A 15,534-nucleotide genomic window follows, 5' to 3' on the forward strand; every position below is an offset into this window, starting at 1 on the left:
AGAAGTTTCATATTGAGTCACAATTTACACACCGAGTAGCTCAGTGTGCATACTTATTATATAATATACACGATCTACATCGGCATTTCTCAAATGCTCGGGTCAGGACACTCGGGGGGGTCACATAGGTCAATGGGGGGCGGGTGAGGGGAGCTCTCCTCTCTCCCAGTGTCTGTCTTGGGTCGACCCACTTTTATCTCTTTGTCTCTCTTTCCACTGGCCTCTCTCGACCAATCTCTTCCCTTGTGTGTCTCTTCCTGTTGTCCCTCTCTCATCATTCTGCTTCAAATTATTATCGTCATTATATGCGTGTACATGTGTTTGTGTATACATGTATGTGCACACTTGTGAGTGTAAGTGCGTGTAAGTGTGTTTGCATGTCTGCATGTGTTTGTATAAGTACGTTTAGTCTTGATTTGAAGCTTTCGTGACTGCAGGAATCCATACTCTTTGGTTCATTCGGTAAAGTCACGTAGGTAGAAAAATAATAGAACTACAGCAAGCAAAACTGAAGGCTGTGGTTGTCCCACCTGACGATTGCTTGTGTTGCGGTCGAAACGTTGGTGTACGGTGATTTTTCTGCAATATTTTGCTGTCTTTTCTGTTTGCACATAGTCACTATAAGATGCATTCTTGTTCATGTTTTTGTTTGTGCGGTTGCCACCGACGTGACTTTACCGAAAGTACGTTTAGCTCTAATTTGTGTTATTAAATGTTATCCAGAGAGAATTGCTATTGTTTCACTGGGTTTATCAACTAGTCAACTAAAGACAATGTGTGGCTGTGATTATGGCTGTAGCGTTAATTATATCCACAAAGGGTTAACAAAAAAAAATGTGCTACATCCATTACGGGTGATTTTACACTGAACACAAAAATGTCCTTGCTGCATACAGAACTATTGCAATTTGAACGTGACCCGCCCCTACTGGACATCTGTGAAAAATCGCTTCAAAGCTTATCGGATTCTCTCCTGCAGTCAAAAACTAAAGATTCCGATCGCATTCCTGTCCACCGCACATCAACACGGATCGCGTTGCGCACACCATGACCCACATATCCACAACGCATACATCGAATGCACGATCACAATGTCTGAGGCACTGTGCATCACGTGCAATGTGCAACAATCCACTGCTGGATGAAGGCCTCACACCACGCGAATCGTGGTCAGCGGCTGTTGCTGAATGCATTATGCAATGAACACGCATTTATAATTGACATGCGCTCGCCGTCGAGTACGTTGTCATCGTATGCTTTTACGTGCTGTACTAACCGTGCATGCCCATTGTACGTGGACATCCCGAATTATACGGCCGCGTTAATTAAATCGGTGTACAATGCATCGCTGTGGATATTTACGCTCGTATTCATTGAATGAACAGTTCGTCGACTTATGAACGTAGTACGCTTTGTACTTTTCCTTTTTAGAGTTAATATAATGAGCGACGAACGGCGCTTATTAACCCCTGCGTATCCGAGCGGGTAGTGGAAATTCTACATTCCTATGGCAGGGGCAAGTCCACCACCATTGGAACGACGCGTACAATGAATTACACCGCACAACGCACTGTACCGAAACTCATTAACCCCCGCCTCGCACTAAACTCCAGACAAAATAATCGTAAACATTGAAACTACTTATTTTTTAATTTAAACTCTACAAACACTTCCGGCAACATAACGCACGCTTGTATTTTATTATTATATATTTTTAAAAATATACAACACAACAGCGCCACGGCCTCAGAGCAAACCACATACTCCGTCCAGTCATTCTTATGAGGCAAACGTTGTAGTTTAGATGCGTTAATCTTGTTTATAATTCGGTACAAAGTTTACGAAGTTCGCGCGTTATCCCACCTCAGTCAGACTCAGCCCGCGCGTCGCCATCTTTATCCCCCCTGCTCCTCCCGGCACGCACCGCGCGGCGATAGGTGCATTGTAAAACGTAGGCTAGATAAGCATGGCGATGAGAGACTGTCTGTATAACGTAGTCTAGGTAAGCAGCGCGAGGACGGATTGGCTGTATAACGTAGTCTAGATAAGCAGTGCAAGGACATGGTATATATAACGTAGTCATGATAAGCAGTGCAAGGACATGGTCTATATATCGTAGTCTAGATAAGCAGTACAAGGACATGGTCTATATAACGTAGTCTAGATAAGCAGTACAAGGACATGGTCTATATAACGTAGTCTAGATAAGCAGTCGAAGGACATGGTCTATATAACGTAGTCTAGATAAGCAGTAAAAGGACATGGTCTATTTAACGTAGTCTAGATAAGCAATACAAGGCCAAACTGGCTATATAATGTAGTTTAGATAAGCAGTGTGAGAATAGACCGATTGTATAACGTAGTCTGGATAGGTACAACTACGATGTCAATTGTATAACGTAACCTTCATAAGCAGGGCGATATATATTATATAATGCAATACAGATAAGCAATGTCGAGATACGTATTATATTGCGTAGTCTGGATAAGCAAGAACGGAGACATTGCATAACGTAGTGTGCATAAGCAACACAGTGACATCTGTTTTGTAGAACGCAGTCTACACAGGGTGTCCCACAAGCCTGGAATAAAAGGAAAAACTAACACAATTCTGTGTTATTGGTTCGCGGTCTGGATGCAGTCTGTTACATTCAATAGCGACCTCCCTTTGACTCTAATTTCCTGAGTAGAATTATCTGGACATGTTCTTACTTACTCAGATACATCTTGGGACTGCAGAAACAAAATATGAATTCGTTATTTTTCTCCTATGATTCTAGACGTAGGAGCCACCCTATATTTGGCGTCACGGTGGCGAGACGTTAACTACCTCGGAAGACTGCTTAGCTTCCGATATATTTGCTCGGGAAATCAACTTCTGATCTGACGAGGTTAATTCCAGGTGATGCGTTCCGTTGGTCTGTTAGTCATCATAAATTAAATTTCGATTTAAAGCTTTCGTAACTGCAGGGGTTCATCTTTTTGGTTCTTTCGGTAAAGTCACGTTGAAGGGAAATAATAAAAATAAAACAATGAAATTATCACGACGTTTCGGCCACAACACAAGCAGCCGTCCTCAGGTGATGACAGACCTGAGGACGGCTGCTTGTGTTGTGGCCGAAACGTGATAATTGTATTTTATTATTTCATTTCTACGTGACTTTACCGAAAGAACCAAGAAGATCACCATAAATTATTGTATTGTTGAAAACTGTTTTCCTTTGTCAAAACATTTAACTATAGCTTGTTAAATAACCTGTGCATAAGCAGCAAACAACAATTGCCAACGCTGCGGCTTCTGTCTCAATTGAGCTGAACGGATACCTTTCAAAAAGCAAAAAAATGCAAAATATCAGTAAAAGCAAATCTTTATTAGAGAATATACCACATCAAAAGAAACAAACCGAATGGACATCACATTTACACATTTATTCCAGACTTTAGGCAAACGACACACAACACACGAGCAGAGAAGGCAATGTTACCATGTTTCTTTGGTGATCATTCTGAAAGGGGTGAGGAGCTATGGGTTAAAGCTACGTCACAATTAATCAACTATCTAAACCCCCTCCCACCCCCACGCACTTGTGAGTATGCAATGATAAAGGCAGGGACCATAGACGTACGTGGAATCCTCTACTTAGGAACATCCGACTTACAGAGATACGAGCAAACCTGGTCCTCTTCGGATCGAGAGTCGTAAGTTAAACTTGCCGCGCAATAGATGGCGGTGGTGGCATCTACATCTGCAGAACATGAAGAACCCGTGGCATTTACATATATAGATTGTACAACTTTTAAAACCATTCCCCGTTGTTCACGTACCTGCCGTACAATGTTTGGAATCGACAGGTGTAAAGCTGGACTTATGAGCAAATCAACTTACGAACAAGACCTCTGGAACCCACCTTGTTCGTAAGTAAAGTCATAGAATTGCTGCACTGCCGTATACTACCCACCAAGTACCAGGTCCCCGCAGACGTCTGACAACATATTTGTGCACTGGTGGTCACCCAATTCAAGCACTATCCAGGCTCTCAACTCTGCTTAGCTTTTTCAGACGATTTGGTCATAGGCTGCACCCTAACAATGGCGTTTAAATAAAAATCCAACATTACTTATACACGCATTTGATTATGGATATAATTTTGCTGAAATGCTCACAGACGTGAATTCCAAAAGCAATGTCGAGAATTGCCAAGGTGGAATTCACTGTGCGTTGAGTAAACACTTGAAGCTGGAAGGGTGTTTGTTCACACAACCAAAGAACAAAAATAAATTATACATAACACACACGCCAAACTTTAATGGCAAAAAACAACACTGGCAAAACCATTCAAACGGCTTACACACCCATTTCCTGAGTATATAAAGGTTTGATGTGAAATTATTAAACAGCGTGTCACTGTTGGCCCTTGTGGAATGCAAGAGTTGGGCCTCATTAAGAGCTGAGCTGCAGTGGTATGGGCAACTTAAATATAATCTATGGAAGGCACAGATTAATATATATACATATGGCAAAAAGCATGAGCACCGTATGTACAAGAACTATTGATTTGTAATGCGAGACAACCTTGCTGTTATTTACTAATGTACAAAAATATAATTATACAGAATAAAAACAAACATAACTTTTTTAAGCTGGTTAAATACAAAACACACTGCTCTATGGAACTGATAAACTTCACCCATTCCACAAGAGGAGCATTAAATAACATTGACAAACTCATTAAAATATATATAAAAAACTTAAAATGTTTAAAAGGCAAACAAAATGTAATCAAATTAATAAGTGTCACCCCACCTAAACGAGTATTCGGGTGGTACTCCACTTCATTGGCAGCCCTGAGCCAGTAGTGAGAATTACACATTCCTATGACGGGGCCAAGTTTATCCACAGGAAAACCATTTTTGACTTAAAACTAAGCGATATTAATTCCATCAACCTTGGAAGAGATGATTGTCCGAGTTTACCCCCCGACCAAGCTATAACCAGAGCCACCCAGACGGACACAAACAAAATTCCAACATAAAAAAAACTGAGGTCGCCACCTTGTCTGCTTTTAACTCAGAAGAGCTTGGGAAGCTGTCGCAACCGTTCAATGTCCAGAATGTTTCCCATCGACTCCTCACGATCGTTCCCTCGGATTTTCTCTGGCGAGTCCCCCCGACCTGTACCACCAGCACCATCACCGACACCACCAACACCACCACCACCACCACCCAACACTTTTTTCCGCTCCGGCAAAACGCGGAGCGGATGCCTCGTAAACACGGCGTGTCCTGTGCTCAGCAGCTTCCTCTGCGGCTGCGTTAACCCCTTCAGCACCTGCACGGTGCTGTTGTCTCGAAGCCCGGCCGCGTCGGTGAAGGCCCGACCTTCGCCCGTCGAGCGACGGGATCCTGCTGCTGCCGCGGTCTCTGCCACGGCCACCAGGCTGGGCTCCGAGTTACGGCGGGCAGACAGGCGTTCGCAGAGCCTCGCGCCTCCTGACCCGTGCTCCATGCAGGCGGCAAAGTCCGAGCCAGGTGTTTGGGAAGAGCTGCCAGCGGTGGAGGGTAGCGATTTAGCGATAATGTCAGAAACGGTGTCTCCATTTTCCGCTGGAACGCGAGCACCGGCCAAATCCTTGCAGCGAGCAGCGCCAACTTGGTTGCGATCACAGTCATCATCATCGTCATCATCATCGTCGTCGTCGTCGTCATCGCTGATGCCTCCATCAATGAGCCCGTACTTCTGCATGTACCGCCGTGTGGCAAAGGACATGTTGCTTGGAGACAGGAGACCCGGTGCGGTGCTACGGTCGCTGTCCGAGAGGCTGGCCGCAAGCGATGCCCGGGCCACCTCGGCTGCTCGACCACTTCCGAAACCGTTGCCACTACTGCCGCCGCCTCTTGAGAGCTGCGCCAGCTGTGCGTCGCTCAGGTACTTGAGAGCGATGGCGTTAGCCTCCATGCTCAGATCGACCGACATGCCGGGTTCCCCAAAGAAGCCGCTGGTACCGATCGCGAAAGAGAGCGATGAGTAGCTGAAGTGAGGCAAGGCCAACGCTGCGGCCGTAGGGAGGATCCGCGCCAACGTGCTGCAGTGGGGGGGGGCGACATTGCAACCGCAACAATTTAAATGTTTGTAGCATCTCAATGCCATTGCAGCTCAAAATGCTTTACAAAAAAATACCAGGGGGATAGGGGTGGGGTCAGGGCAGGGAAAGCATCTCCGTGGGGCATCCCAGGACAAAGCAACCAGGGTCCAGCTCCAACAGCACGCCCAGAGCTCAACTATAAAGAACATTGCAAGCTAGTAAATGAGTTAAATGTAAATAACGTGGTTTTATTAAAAGAAGAGATAGATTAAGATGTTAACTACCTCGCCTGGTATACAGGAGCTCGTGGGTTCGCTCCCGACCCTGACGCCTGAAAATATGGAGTTTACTTGTTCTCCCTGTGGTCACGTAGATTTTTCTCCAGGTCCTCTGGTTTTTCCCTCGACATTTACAAAACATGCGTTTAGAATATTTGGCTGCTATACATTTCCATGTGATAAACCACTTCACTGTGCCATCATTTGTGGGTGGGTCGCTTCTAAAAAAAAAGAGCTACATAAGCTCAGTGGGGTTTACCTGGTAAAATTAAAAACAAATAGTTTAGTTTATCCGATAGTTTTGAGGACACGCTGCATCGCTGCAGCAGACGGGGAAGGGCGGTGGGGCTGTACCTGGCCCTCTCCGCCTGTTCGCTGTGTTTGGTGCTGCTGCCGCTGACCACACACTCCATGCCCTCCCCATCCAGACGCACGCCCATCTTCCTCAGCTGCTTCAGTGTCGCCGTTACCACGCTGTTATCCTCTGCTTTCTTGCGTCTCGACGTCTGAATCTGCAGGACACACGTGCAGGTAAAAAAGAAACAGGGCTTTGGTACGCGTGTTGAGACCAGTATTCAGAGGCGGCCACCACCACGTCCTGAATCTTGGTCTGTGTCCATTTAACAATCCTGACAGGCAAGATTCCCGCGCCCATCCCAAGGGGGTGCCTGACGATTGAGGGCGTGGCGGTGGCTACCAAAAATTCTGACCCTTATTAAGCTTGAACAGACTTTTCAGGAATTTGGTCACGGGCATCACGACTTAGTACAAAATTAACCCGTAAAAACAAAGTTTTTCACTATAAATCCTTTATATGCGTGTTCAATTGGCCACAACCCAGCCCACATTGGTCTTTGAAACGGGCGGCTAGAGTCCTCTCGTCCTCTGGCTTGAGATGACTGCCACCTATGGGTCAGATGATTGCCTGCCACCATTAAGCAATTGGTAATTAAATATAAAAAAAACATTTCTAAAAAGTATAAAATTTTTGAAAAAAAATTTCACGAAAATAAATTGTCACGCACAACGAGTCTGTGTGCAAAATGTCAAACTCGATTGGATCACGGGAAGCGGGTTAAAAAACGACCGAAAGATTTGCACGGTCGTAAGCGCGCAAGCAAGCAAGCAAGTGAACTTAATATAAAGGATTTAAAAATACGCCGGTATAGGAGAAAACGAAAGAGGTGCACAGTCCCTACCACCCCGTGGACAGCGTCTCCTCGCGTGGGCTCGGCTGCCGTCGCCATCCCAGGGCACGGCTGGACAGCGGGCGGCCTTTCCTCGCGATCGCTCGTGGCGCTCTCCTCACCGGGTGTCTCGGCAGTGTTGGTCAGCAGACGATTTACCTGGTGCTGCCGAAGCGCACAGATCCATGCGTGTGAGGATAATCCCCCGCCCCCCCCTGCTCTCCGCCTCGAAGACACCTACTAAGACTGGCAGAGCGCATAAGGGGTGGTGGTACTGGCCAGCACCACAACCCGCCCGACATTGTCCCTCAAGTGGCCAGGTGGACCAGATGTCGGAGCACTGAGATGTTGGGGGTAAATCCAGGCAGCTGCCTGTGAATCAAATGGGTTTCCTCCAGCGTGCAGAGTGAATGCTCTTAATTTAATCTGCAATTCATTCGGTTCAATTTCAACTCTTGAAAATGTTTAATATTTGGTTGGCTGTCATTCGACAAATATCACTCTCAGTGACAGAGCAGGTGGTAAAGTGCTGCGCACTGTCGTGTAATCCTGAAGTGGACAAAAATCAGCTGAGGTTACTGGAAGGAACCTCAAAGGTGATATGCACAACTGTGGGCCGTTCTCTAGCACTGCTCTGCGATATATCCAAATTGATTAGTCTAAAAACGATCAGGATTAAAGTGGAGATGGTTTTTTTAAGCATCAGCATCATTGTTAGAGCTGAGCATAAAAGCTAAAACAACTTTCTTTGTGTATTATTTATTTAACTTACTATTTACCTTTCTTGTGCTATTCGTTGCGCACGGTTGGACTTTTTTTGTGCACGGTTGCAATTTACTTTTCTCAGTCGGTGTTAGCCGTTGAGGTCGTGACTGGTTTCTCTTTTCACTCCTGTTGCTATATGCCCCGGTACCCTTCCCATTCTGCTGTAATGGGGTGTTCTGCTGGTGAGATGTTAACTACCTCACCGGGTATACAGTTCGTGGGTTCGATCCAAACTCTGATGCCTGTATATTTGGAGTTTGCATGTTATCCCCGTCGTCGCGTGGATTTTTCCCCGGGGCCTCCGGTTTTTCCCTCCACATTTAAAACATGCGTTTTTAGAGTGTTTGACTGCATAAAATATCCACGTGAGGTCGCGTTTGAAAGAAGAGCTACATAGCTCAGTGGACCTGACCTGGTCAAATAAAAAGTTTGATTGGTTGAATGAGAGCAACGCTTTCTAAGTTTACCCGCCACGTACCAAGAGGTTGTGGTAGAACTGCTTCTCGTCCCGCATCAGGAGGCTGTTGCTATCTCCGTCCACTTGCTCTGCTGCGCTCGCCACCTCCGGTGTGCCGGTTGCAGCGCCACCACCACCACCACCTCCTCCTTCCCGCTCGGCGCGGACATAGATGCTGGCGCTTTCCCCGAGTGCCGGACTGCCCTGGCCAGCGTGGTGGGTCGGACCCATCGGTGAGCTGTAGGAAGAGCGTACAGACAAGCCCCTTTGTCATTCTGCTGCTGGACAAAGGCCTGCTGGATGAAGGGGACGAGTTATTTGATCCACATCTCACCACGCTGGTCATTGTTGGTTGAAGGTGGGGGCATCGACGTGTAAGTATCGAAGCACGGAACACAACGGGATTTTTCTGCACTACCCTCAATATAACACAGCCCCTCAGATGCCTATAACAACCTGGTCAGATTGGATGAATGCAAATACCTATAGATATAGACAAATAGACATATACTGAGAGATGCATGTACACGTGCACAGAGTTGCATAAAATCCCTTTGTGAATCCACTCCTAACACAGAAATTGTTTCGTCATATTTCACCAAACTGGTCAGTGCAGGGTGGTGGATGGGGTGGGTGGGGGTGCCCGGGTCCGAATCAGATGACACTCGCCCACTGACATGAGTCATGGCTGGAAACTTAACTCAAATCTCTGGGTTCATAGCGCAGTGAACGAGACACCGCACCAAACACAAAAGATAAAGATATCCTGTATAGCCTGTAATAATAGACTATTGGGGCAAGTGCTGTTAGCGGGCACCTTTGAAGGCTGGCACAGTACACGAAGGGGGAGGGTGGCCAAAACTACGCCCAGCCGATTTTGCCACCCCAGTGGTGATAATGATGATGTTTACATTCTGCACCAGGTACTCATTTGAGGCCGAGTCAATCTAGGGGAAGCCCAGGGACCGGTTTGGCAGGTATCGAACAACTCGGGTCACCGGGTTTGTAGCACAGCGCGTTAACCGCTACACTACCGCTGTACCCCACCACACACCAGGTACAGGACATGCACACCATAGCTACCCCAACATACAAAGGGTAGGAAGGGTACACCATCACTAGGTTAGCTCCGTCACAAAGCAGTGCGCCCAGAGAAGATACAAGAATCAATAAGAGGTTTTTTGGGTCAGATCGCGTAAATATAAATGTGTCGTTAAATTCACCACCACCCGACACATCCAATTAATGGGCATGACAGCCGATGTGTTAAACTAAAAAGATCCAAGAATACAAGGCGTCTGCACTGCCATCTCCTGGCCAGGTGTCATCCCAGCTGCTTTTTGGGAGTTTCGCAAACCTCTACGTGATCCGCCAACCTTTGCCTTCAAAGTGCTGAATCCCAGGAATGTGCCACCACGCCAGACTAATGTTTTAGCAATTGTTGGTGAGTGGACTAAGACAATTAAACGTACTAATAATACATTAAAGAATCTTTACAGATGAAAATAACATGGATTTTAATCCAAAAACTTGCGTGTTACCACCTCCGAGACGGCCATTTACAAATCCCCCACCCACCCCCCGCCCCCCAGGGGGGGCTATGCGACCACCTCCGTGCCACGACGCAGACAAACAGCCGCCGACCTGTCCTGGGAGGAGCTTCGGCTGGAATCGTCGGCGCTGCCTCGGCTCTCGACGAAGCTGGGCAGGTCGACGGCGTGCAGCGACGAGGCCACGCTCGCGTCGCACACCGCCGCCGCCTCGATGACGGCCGCGACGGCCAGCGCCACGGCGCCCTCGTCTTCGCCGGACAGCGCCAGCTCGCCGTCGTCGCGAGTCACCCCGTGCCGGATTTCGCTGGCCCCACCGTCGTCGCCGTCGTGGCCGTCGGTGGCGCCGTCTCCGCTCGGTGGTGATCCGCTCGTCCCCGTGTCTCCTCTTTGCGTCTCCCCGGCCGCCTCCCCACCGCCCGGTCCCCAAATCAAGCTTCCTCCTGTGTTTCACATGCGGTGAGATGTAGATTAAAGGTAGGATTTGGAAAACAAAAACCAAAAAGAATTGATTCTTATACGTGCCCGATTCAATTTATATAACACGGGCGTAAGAATGTATTACATCTTTAATTTTTTAGCGTATTCCTCAATTTGACATCGATTGTGCTATTGGCATCATGACATAACCATTCAAATCTCTCACACAGCAGGCCTGATGACAGGCACCTGTAAGCACTGTGGTTCTTCATGTGTGGTAAGTGTTACATTTGATGTTTAATTACTTTGAAAAATAATTATTAGAATTTCTCACGTTAAAATAGTTGTTCAAGAGTGTAAAATGTTTGGGCTGAAGCGTTACTCAGCTTTCAACATGGGAGCCAATGGGAAAACGACAATCGTTTAACCAACTTTTCACTTCACGGGCAATTTTCGCAGAACGTATCTCACTCATGAAGCGAGACGCGCCCGTACCATGAACATAAAGCGGTATGTGTGATCGACCGCTGCCGGTCATATGAGCTGTGTGAAAAACACGGCGCTGGCTTTACCTGTCTCGCAGGCGATGCTGACCGCCTGCTTCTGCGTTCCCGCTGCCCTCTTACTCTCGGACGGAGCTGGGCCCGGTGAACTTGGAGAGCTCCATGCCGGAACGTGAACCTCGTCCCGCTTCGATCCACCGTTGCAGTTTTGTGCGGCCAGCAGCTTCTGGATCTGATCCGAGAAAACAACAAATAGGGAAAAAAATCACGAGTCGAATATCTTCTTGTATTTCACAATTATAAAACTAAGGCCTATTTTTATCAATCCACCGCCGGGCAAACCTCTCCTCACCATGTCGCTCACAAGCGAGTTGTTTGACCGCACTTCACTGCACTGGTAAGTGTGGGTTCGTGACATTTGGGGGACCGGGACCGTTTCGGCTATCACTCGCCACTAATGTTAGCTGTGGCTGGCAATTGAACTCAGGCTTGCTGGGTTCACAGTTCAGTGCAATAACCACTGCCCTTACGACTTCATCCCATTTAACAGTGGTGAAAGTTAAATATCGTGCAAAATCGAATCATCATCGCTGGCATATATGTCTGACCTGACTCCAGAATGGATCTGGTCGTGAACATTAGGATAGAAGCCAACCAGGGTAAGGAGGGCTGCGAAATAGACACAGACGTCTCAATCTCTAAGTGAAGAAATAAGAACCGAGGCGTCAGAGCCCAGAAGAGAGAAAGTATGTCGACAGTGACGCTGCTAACAACAACGACGCCACACACAGACCCCACCACCCTCGCCCATTCACCTGTGCCTGCAGCAGCTTTAATTGCCGGTCCTGCTCCATGAGCAAGCAGTAGGCGTCCCCCGAGAGTCCCGGGACGGAATGCAGGCAGCCCACCCCTCCGGGCGGGTCCTGCTGTAGGCCATACTGCCGCGCCAACAAGGAGGGGGGGTGGCGACCCGGGCCACCCGACGTGTCCAGGGTGACCGGCGCCCATCGCAGCCGCGCCAACATTACCGCACCGCAGGCACCGGCGATGCCACCGCTGCCGCCGTCTCGCTGTGAGCAGCAACAGTGCTCTTTCGCCCGCTGCATGTGGTGGCATGGCCACGATGGCACAAAGTTGGCACTGTGCGGTGTCTCCCCGTGAAAATGGGCGGGAGACCTCGACTGCCGGTAGCTATGATGATGGGACGATGCTTGCTGCTGCTGCGGTTGTTGCTGCTGCGGGTTTTGCCGTTGCGGTTTGTTTTGTTGCTGCTGACGGTGCTGATGCTGCTTCTCCTGCTGCTGCAGCTGTGCGTTTTGTTGCTGCTGTTGTTGCTGCTGTTGTTGCTGCTGGTGCTGATGGGGGTTTGGTTGCTGCTGCTGCTGCTGCTGGGGCATTTGTTGCTGCTGTTGTTGCTGCTGGTGCTGATGGGGGTTTGGTTGCTGCTGCTGCTGCTGCTGCTGCTGCTGCTGGGGCATTTGTTGCTGCTGCCGGTGCTGCTGCTGCTGTGGATTTTGTTGCTGCTGATGTTTCTGCTGATGTTGTTGCTGTTGCTGATTATGATGCTGCTGGTGTTTCTGCTGATGTTGCTGCTGTTGTTGCTGATGTTGTTGCTGCTGGAGCTGTTGGTGTTGCTGCTGCTGCAGCTGGTGCTGTTGTTGCTGCTGCTGGTGCTGTTGTTGCTGCTGCTGCTGTTGTTGCTGCTGCAGCTGGTGCTGTTGTTGTTGCTGCTGCAGCTGGTGCTGCTGTTGCTGTGACAACGGCGACGATGATAAATACGGAACCTGCTGCGGTGCCTCCTGTAGGGACCGCCGCGGCACGGGCGACGGCTGACGCCGGGACGGCACCATCCCTGCTGCTGTTGTGCCCACGCACCGCTGCAGGAAGTCTGGAGAATGGGCACGTGGCGGCAGAGACCCCGGGCTGCCACTGCCGCCTCTGGCCTGCGGGCATAACACAGGCCCCGGGGGTGTCTGGGAAAGTGGACGCCCAGCGGCAGTCGTCACCGGTGCCGAGTTCACCGAAGAGCGGCCACTACCGGGATCCGGCTGCTGCTGGTTCTTGGGCATCAGCGGTTGCCGGATGAGCGGCGGGCCCCTGTCCACAGTGGCGTCGATACGCGAGGTGGGAGGAGAGCCGTGATTGTAGGCAAGCGGGATCTTGGAGTGCCGGTCGCCCACCCGTTTTGCCGGGCGCACGCGATCTGCCGGTGCGCGGTTCTCGTCGTTGCCGGACGACGGCGGTGGTCGTGGTGGGGGCCCCTTGAGGGCTGGCAGAAAGGTCCCGTCGCACACGAGCGACAGCTCCGGCACGCACGGATGCACCTTCGGCGACTACGGAAATCGGCGATGAAAAAACAATGAATACGTCGGCGAAATTACAAGGGTGATCACATCAACACAATGAAATTAGTGATGACGTTAGTGAAGTCATGAGCAAAATAACATTAATGATGACATCAGCACAAACACAAATCACAAACAGATTAAATAGAACCTAAGCAGCGTATTCCTCAACAAGACATTCATTATTCTAACATTGTGCAGCCCTGTACAAATCACAATACATGTTCAGCTATTATTACATCTTGCCCTAATGGCCAAAATACATCAAACTGGTGGAATGCCACCATCTCTTATCAGTGTGGACATTTATCGCAGCCAAATATCTCGTCATGCACGTTTCTAAATGTGGAGGGAAGAACTGGAGGACCTGGAGAAAAATCCACACGGCCACGTGGAGAACATGCAAACTTCAAATATACGGCAGCAGGCGCCAAAGGTCGAGATCGAACCCACGACCTCCTGTATACCAGGTGAGGAAGTTAACATCTCACCACCGTAGCGCCCATATTGCACGTCCAGTGTCATAACCATCCAACACCACAGCAACATTCGAGGGGAGTTGATATAATAAAGTGTTCCAATGGAGCTTGCATGGATTATCTTTAAATATACGTATCATTTTTTTATTTCTACAGGACACCCTTCCCCCCATCAATCTGGCGACGTGGCACGGGGGCGAGCTCTCGCACCAGCTGGGTGTTGGGGTGAGGGCTGGGCGTGGGACGCGGAGAGAAGTCCTCCTCCTCCAGCCCGGAGTCGTTGTCGCTGGGCAGAGAGCGCTGCCCCGGTGATGCTGGCCCCTCGCCGACCCTTGCAAGTCATCGACAAACAACAAGGAGGTGCAAACTTTTTAAGACCGAGTTAACCTAGATCTGCAACAAAATATTTTGCGATCCTCCTGTATATTGCGATCCACATAGTGGCCACCGCCTAGTAAGGCCAGCACAGCGCGCTACCACCACGGCTGGGCTCCTTTAACTTCCCCGTGCTAAGGTTTTACACACCGCAGCATGTACTCATTAAATGTTGAGTCTACCTCACGGAGAACAGGTCATGGACAGGTTCGGATATCATTCACCACCAATGTTGGGCTTCGTTCACCAGCAGACAGCATTACTGCAAAAGCCACTTGCATAATCCATTGTTGTAATTTCATACGATACAATATCTATGCTCCCTGTCTTCATCAACCGGCACTGACAAGCATGGCGGAGTGTGGTCAAATAACCCCACGACTCTAACTAAACTTTTAAATGTTACCAGGTAAAGCCTACTGAGCTATGTAGCTCTTTTTCAGAACCGACCTGGCCACAAATGATAGCTCAACGAAGTGGCTTATCACGACGGCAATTTAAAGAAGCCAAATACTTTAAATGCATGTTGATTACAAATACGGTGGGAATAATCGGAGAATCCGGAGAAAAATCCACGCAGTGTGGAGAGAGGGACCTCATCCAGCAGCGAATTAGCCAAAGAGGTGAACACGTGTTACACGCAAGCGGCCGCTTTGCTTCTGCACACTCACCCCAGGCCAGGTGCGCTGCCCAAGGCTCCTTTAAAACACCCCCACTCCCCACATCTCCTGTCCGGGGCCAACTCCAGCTGCACGGGAGGTCTCTCGGCAGCCTCCACATCCTGCGAGGGGGACAACAACAAGAAGGTCAAAATAGGTCAATCCTCCCAAAATTACAGACGCGACTCCGAACAAAAACAAATATCACTTACTTTGGAAATTTAAACGAAGGTGTGACGGATGTGATTTACATAATAAAAACTAAAATGGAGTTGGGCAGGTCATCTAACGACCACAAACAAGCAAATATAACGGCAGAATAGAGGCAGATGGAGGGGAGGAAGAAAAGTAGACAGAAAATGGAATGGTGAGAAAAGACTGGAAGATTTGGAGTAGCACAATTGGATTATATTGCAGCCTAAACTAACTAAAC

The 15,534-nt window shown here is 48.7% G+C and overlaps 2 protein-coding genes across 5 annotated transcripts in view; both read right to left on the minus strand.

Annotated features, from left to right (window-relative positions):
• LOC133352081 (epidermal growth factor receptor substrate 15-like) overlaps window positions 1-1,936 on the minus strand; it is an 83,239-nt gene extending 81,303 nt beyond the window's left edge. For 2 of the 3 annotated variants that reach the window (XM_061567828.1, XM_061567827.1), the window contains exon 1: window positions 1,864-1,930. In XM_061567828.1, coding sequence (XP_061423812.1) covers window positions 1,864-1,893 — 30 coding nt within the window. In that variant the 5' untranslated portion in view covers window positions 1,894-1,930. Of the gene's footprint in view, window positions 1-1,863 lie in introns of all 3 variants that reach the window. The other variant, XM_061567829.1, reaches the window with a different exon arrangement.
• Window positions 1,937-3,350: 1,414 nt separating this feature from the next.
• Window positions 3,351-15,534, minus strand: part of STIL (STIL centriolar assembly protein) — a 28,254-nt gene continuing 16,070 nt past the window's right edge. The window contains exons 10-18 of one of the 2 annotated variants that reach the window (XM_061567445.1): window positions 15,114-15,223; window positions 14,278-14,398; window positions 12,059-13,576; window positions 11,313-11,475; window positions 10,415-10,763; window positions 8,792-9,008; window positions 7,561-7,713; window positions 6,716-6,867; window positions 3,351-6,083 (exon numbers count right to left, since the gene is read on the minus strand). In XM_061567445.1, the coding sequence (XP_061423429.1) occupies window positions 5,069-6,083; window positions 6,716-6,867; window positions 7,561-7,713; window positions 8,792-9,008; window positions 10,415-10,763; window positions 11,313-11,475; window positions 12,059-13,576; window positions 14,278-14,398; window positions 15,114-15,223 (3,798 nt within the window). In that variant the 3' untranslated portion in view covers window positions 3,351-5,068. Of the gene's footprint in view, window positions 6,084-6,715; window positions 6,874-7,560; window positions 7,714-8,791; window positions 9,009-10,414; window positions 10,764-11,312; window positions 11,476-12,058; window positions 13,577-14,277; window positions 14,399-15,113; window positions 15,224-15,534 lie in introns of both variants that reach the window. The other variant, XM_061567444.1, reaches the window with a different exon arrangement.

The sequence above is a fragment of the Lethenteron reissneri genome, chromosome 39, assembly GCF_015708825.2.
Source record: "Lethenteron reissneri isolate LAM-NWPU_2019-01 chromosome 39, ASM1570882v1, whole genome shotgun sequence".
NCBI classification, from domain to species: Eukaryota; Metazoa; Chordata; class Hyperoartia; order Petromyzontiformes; family Petromyzontidae; genus Lethenteron; species Lethenteron reissneri.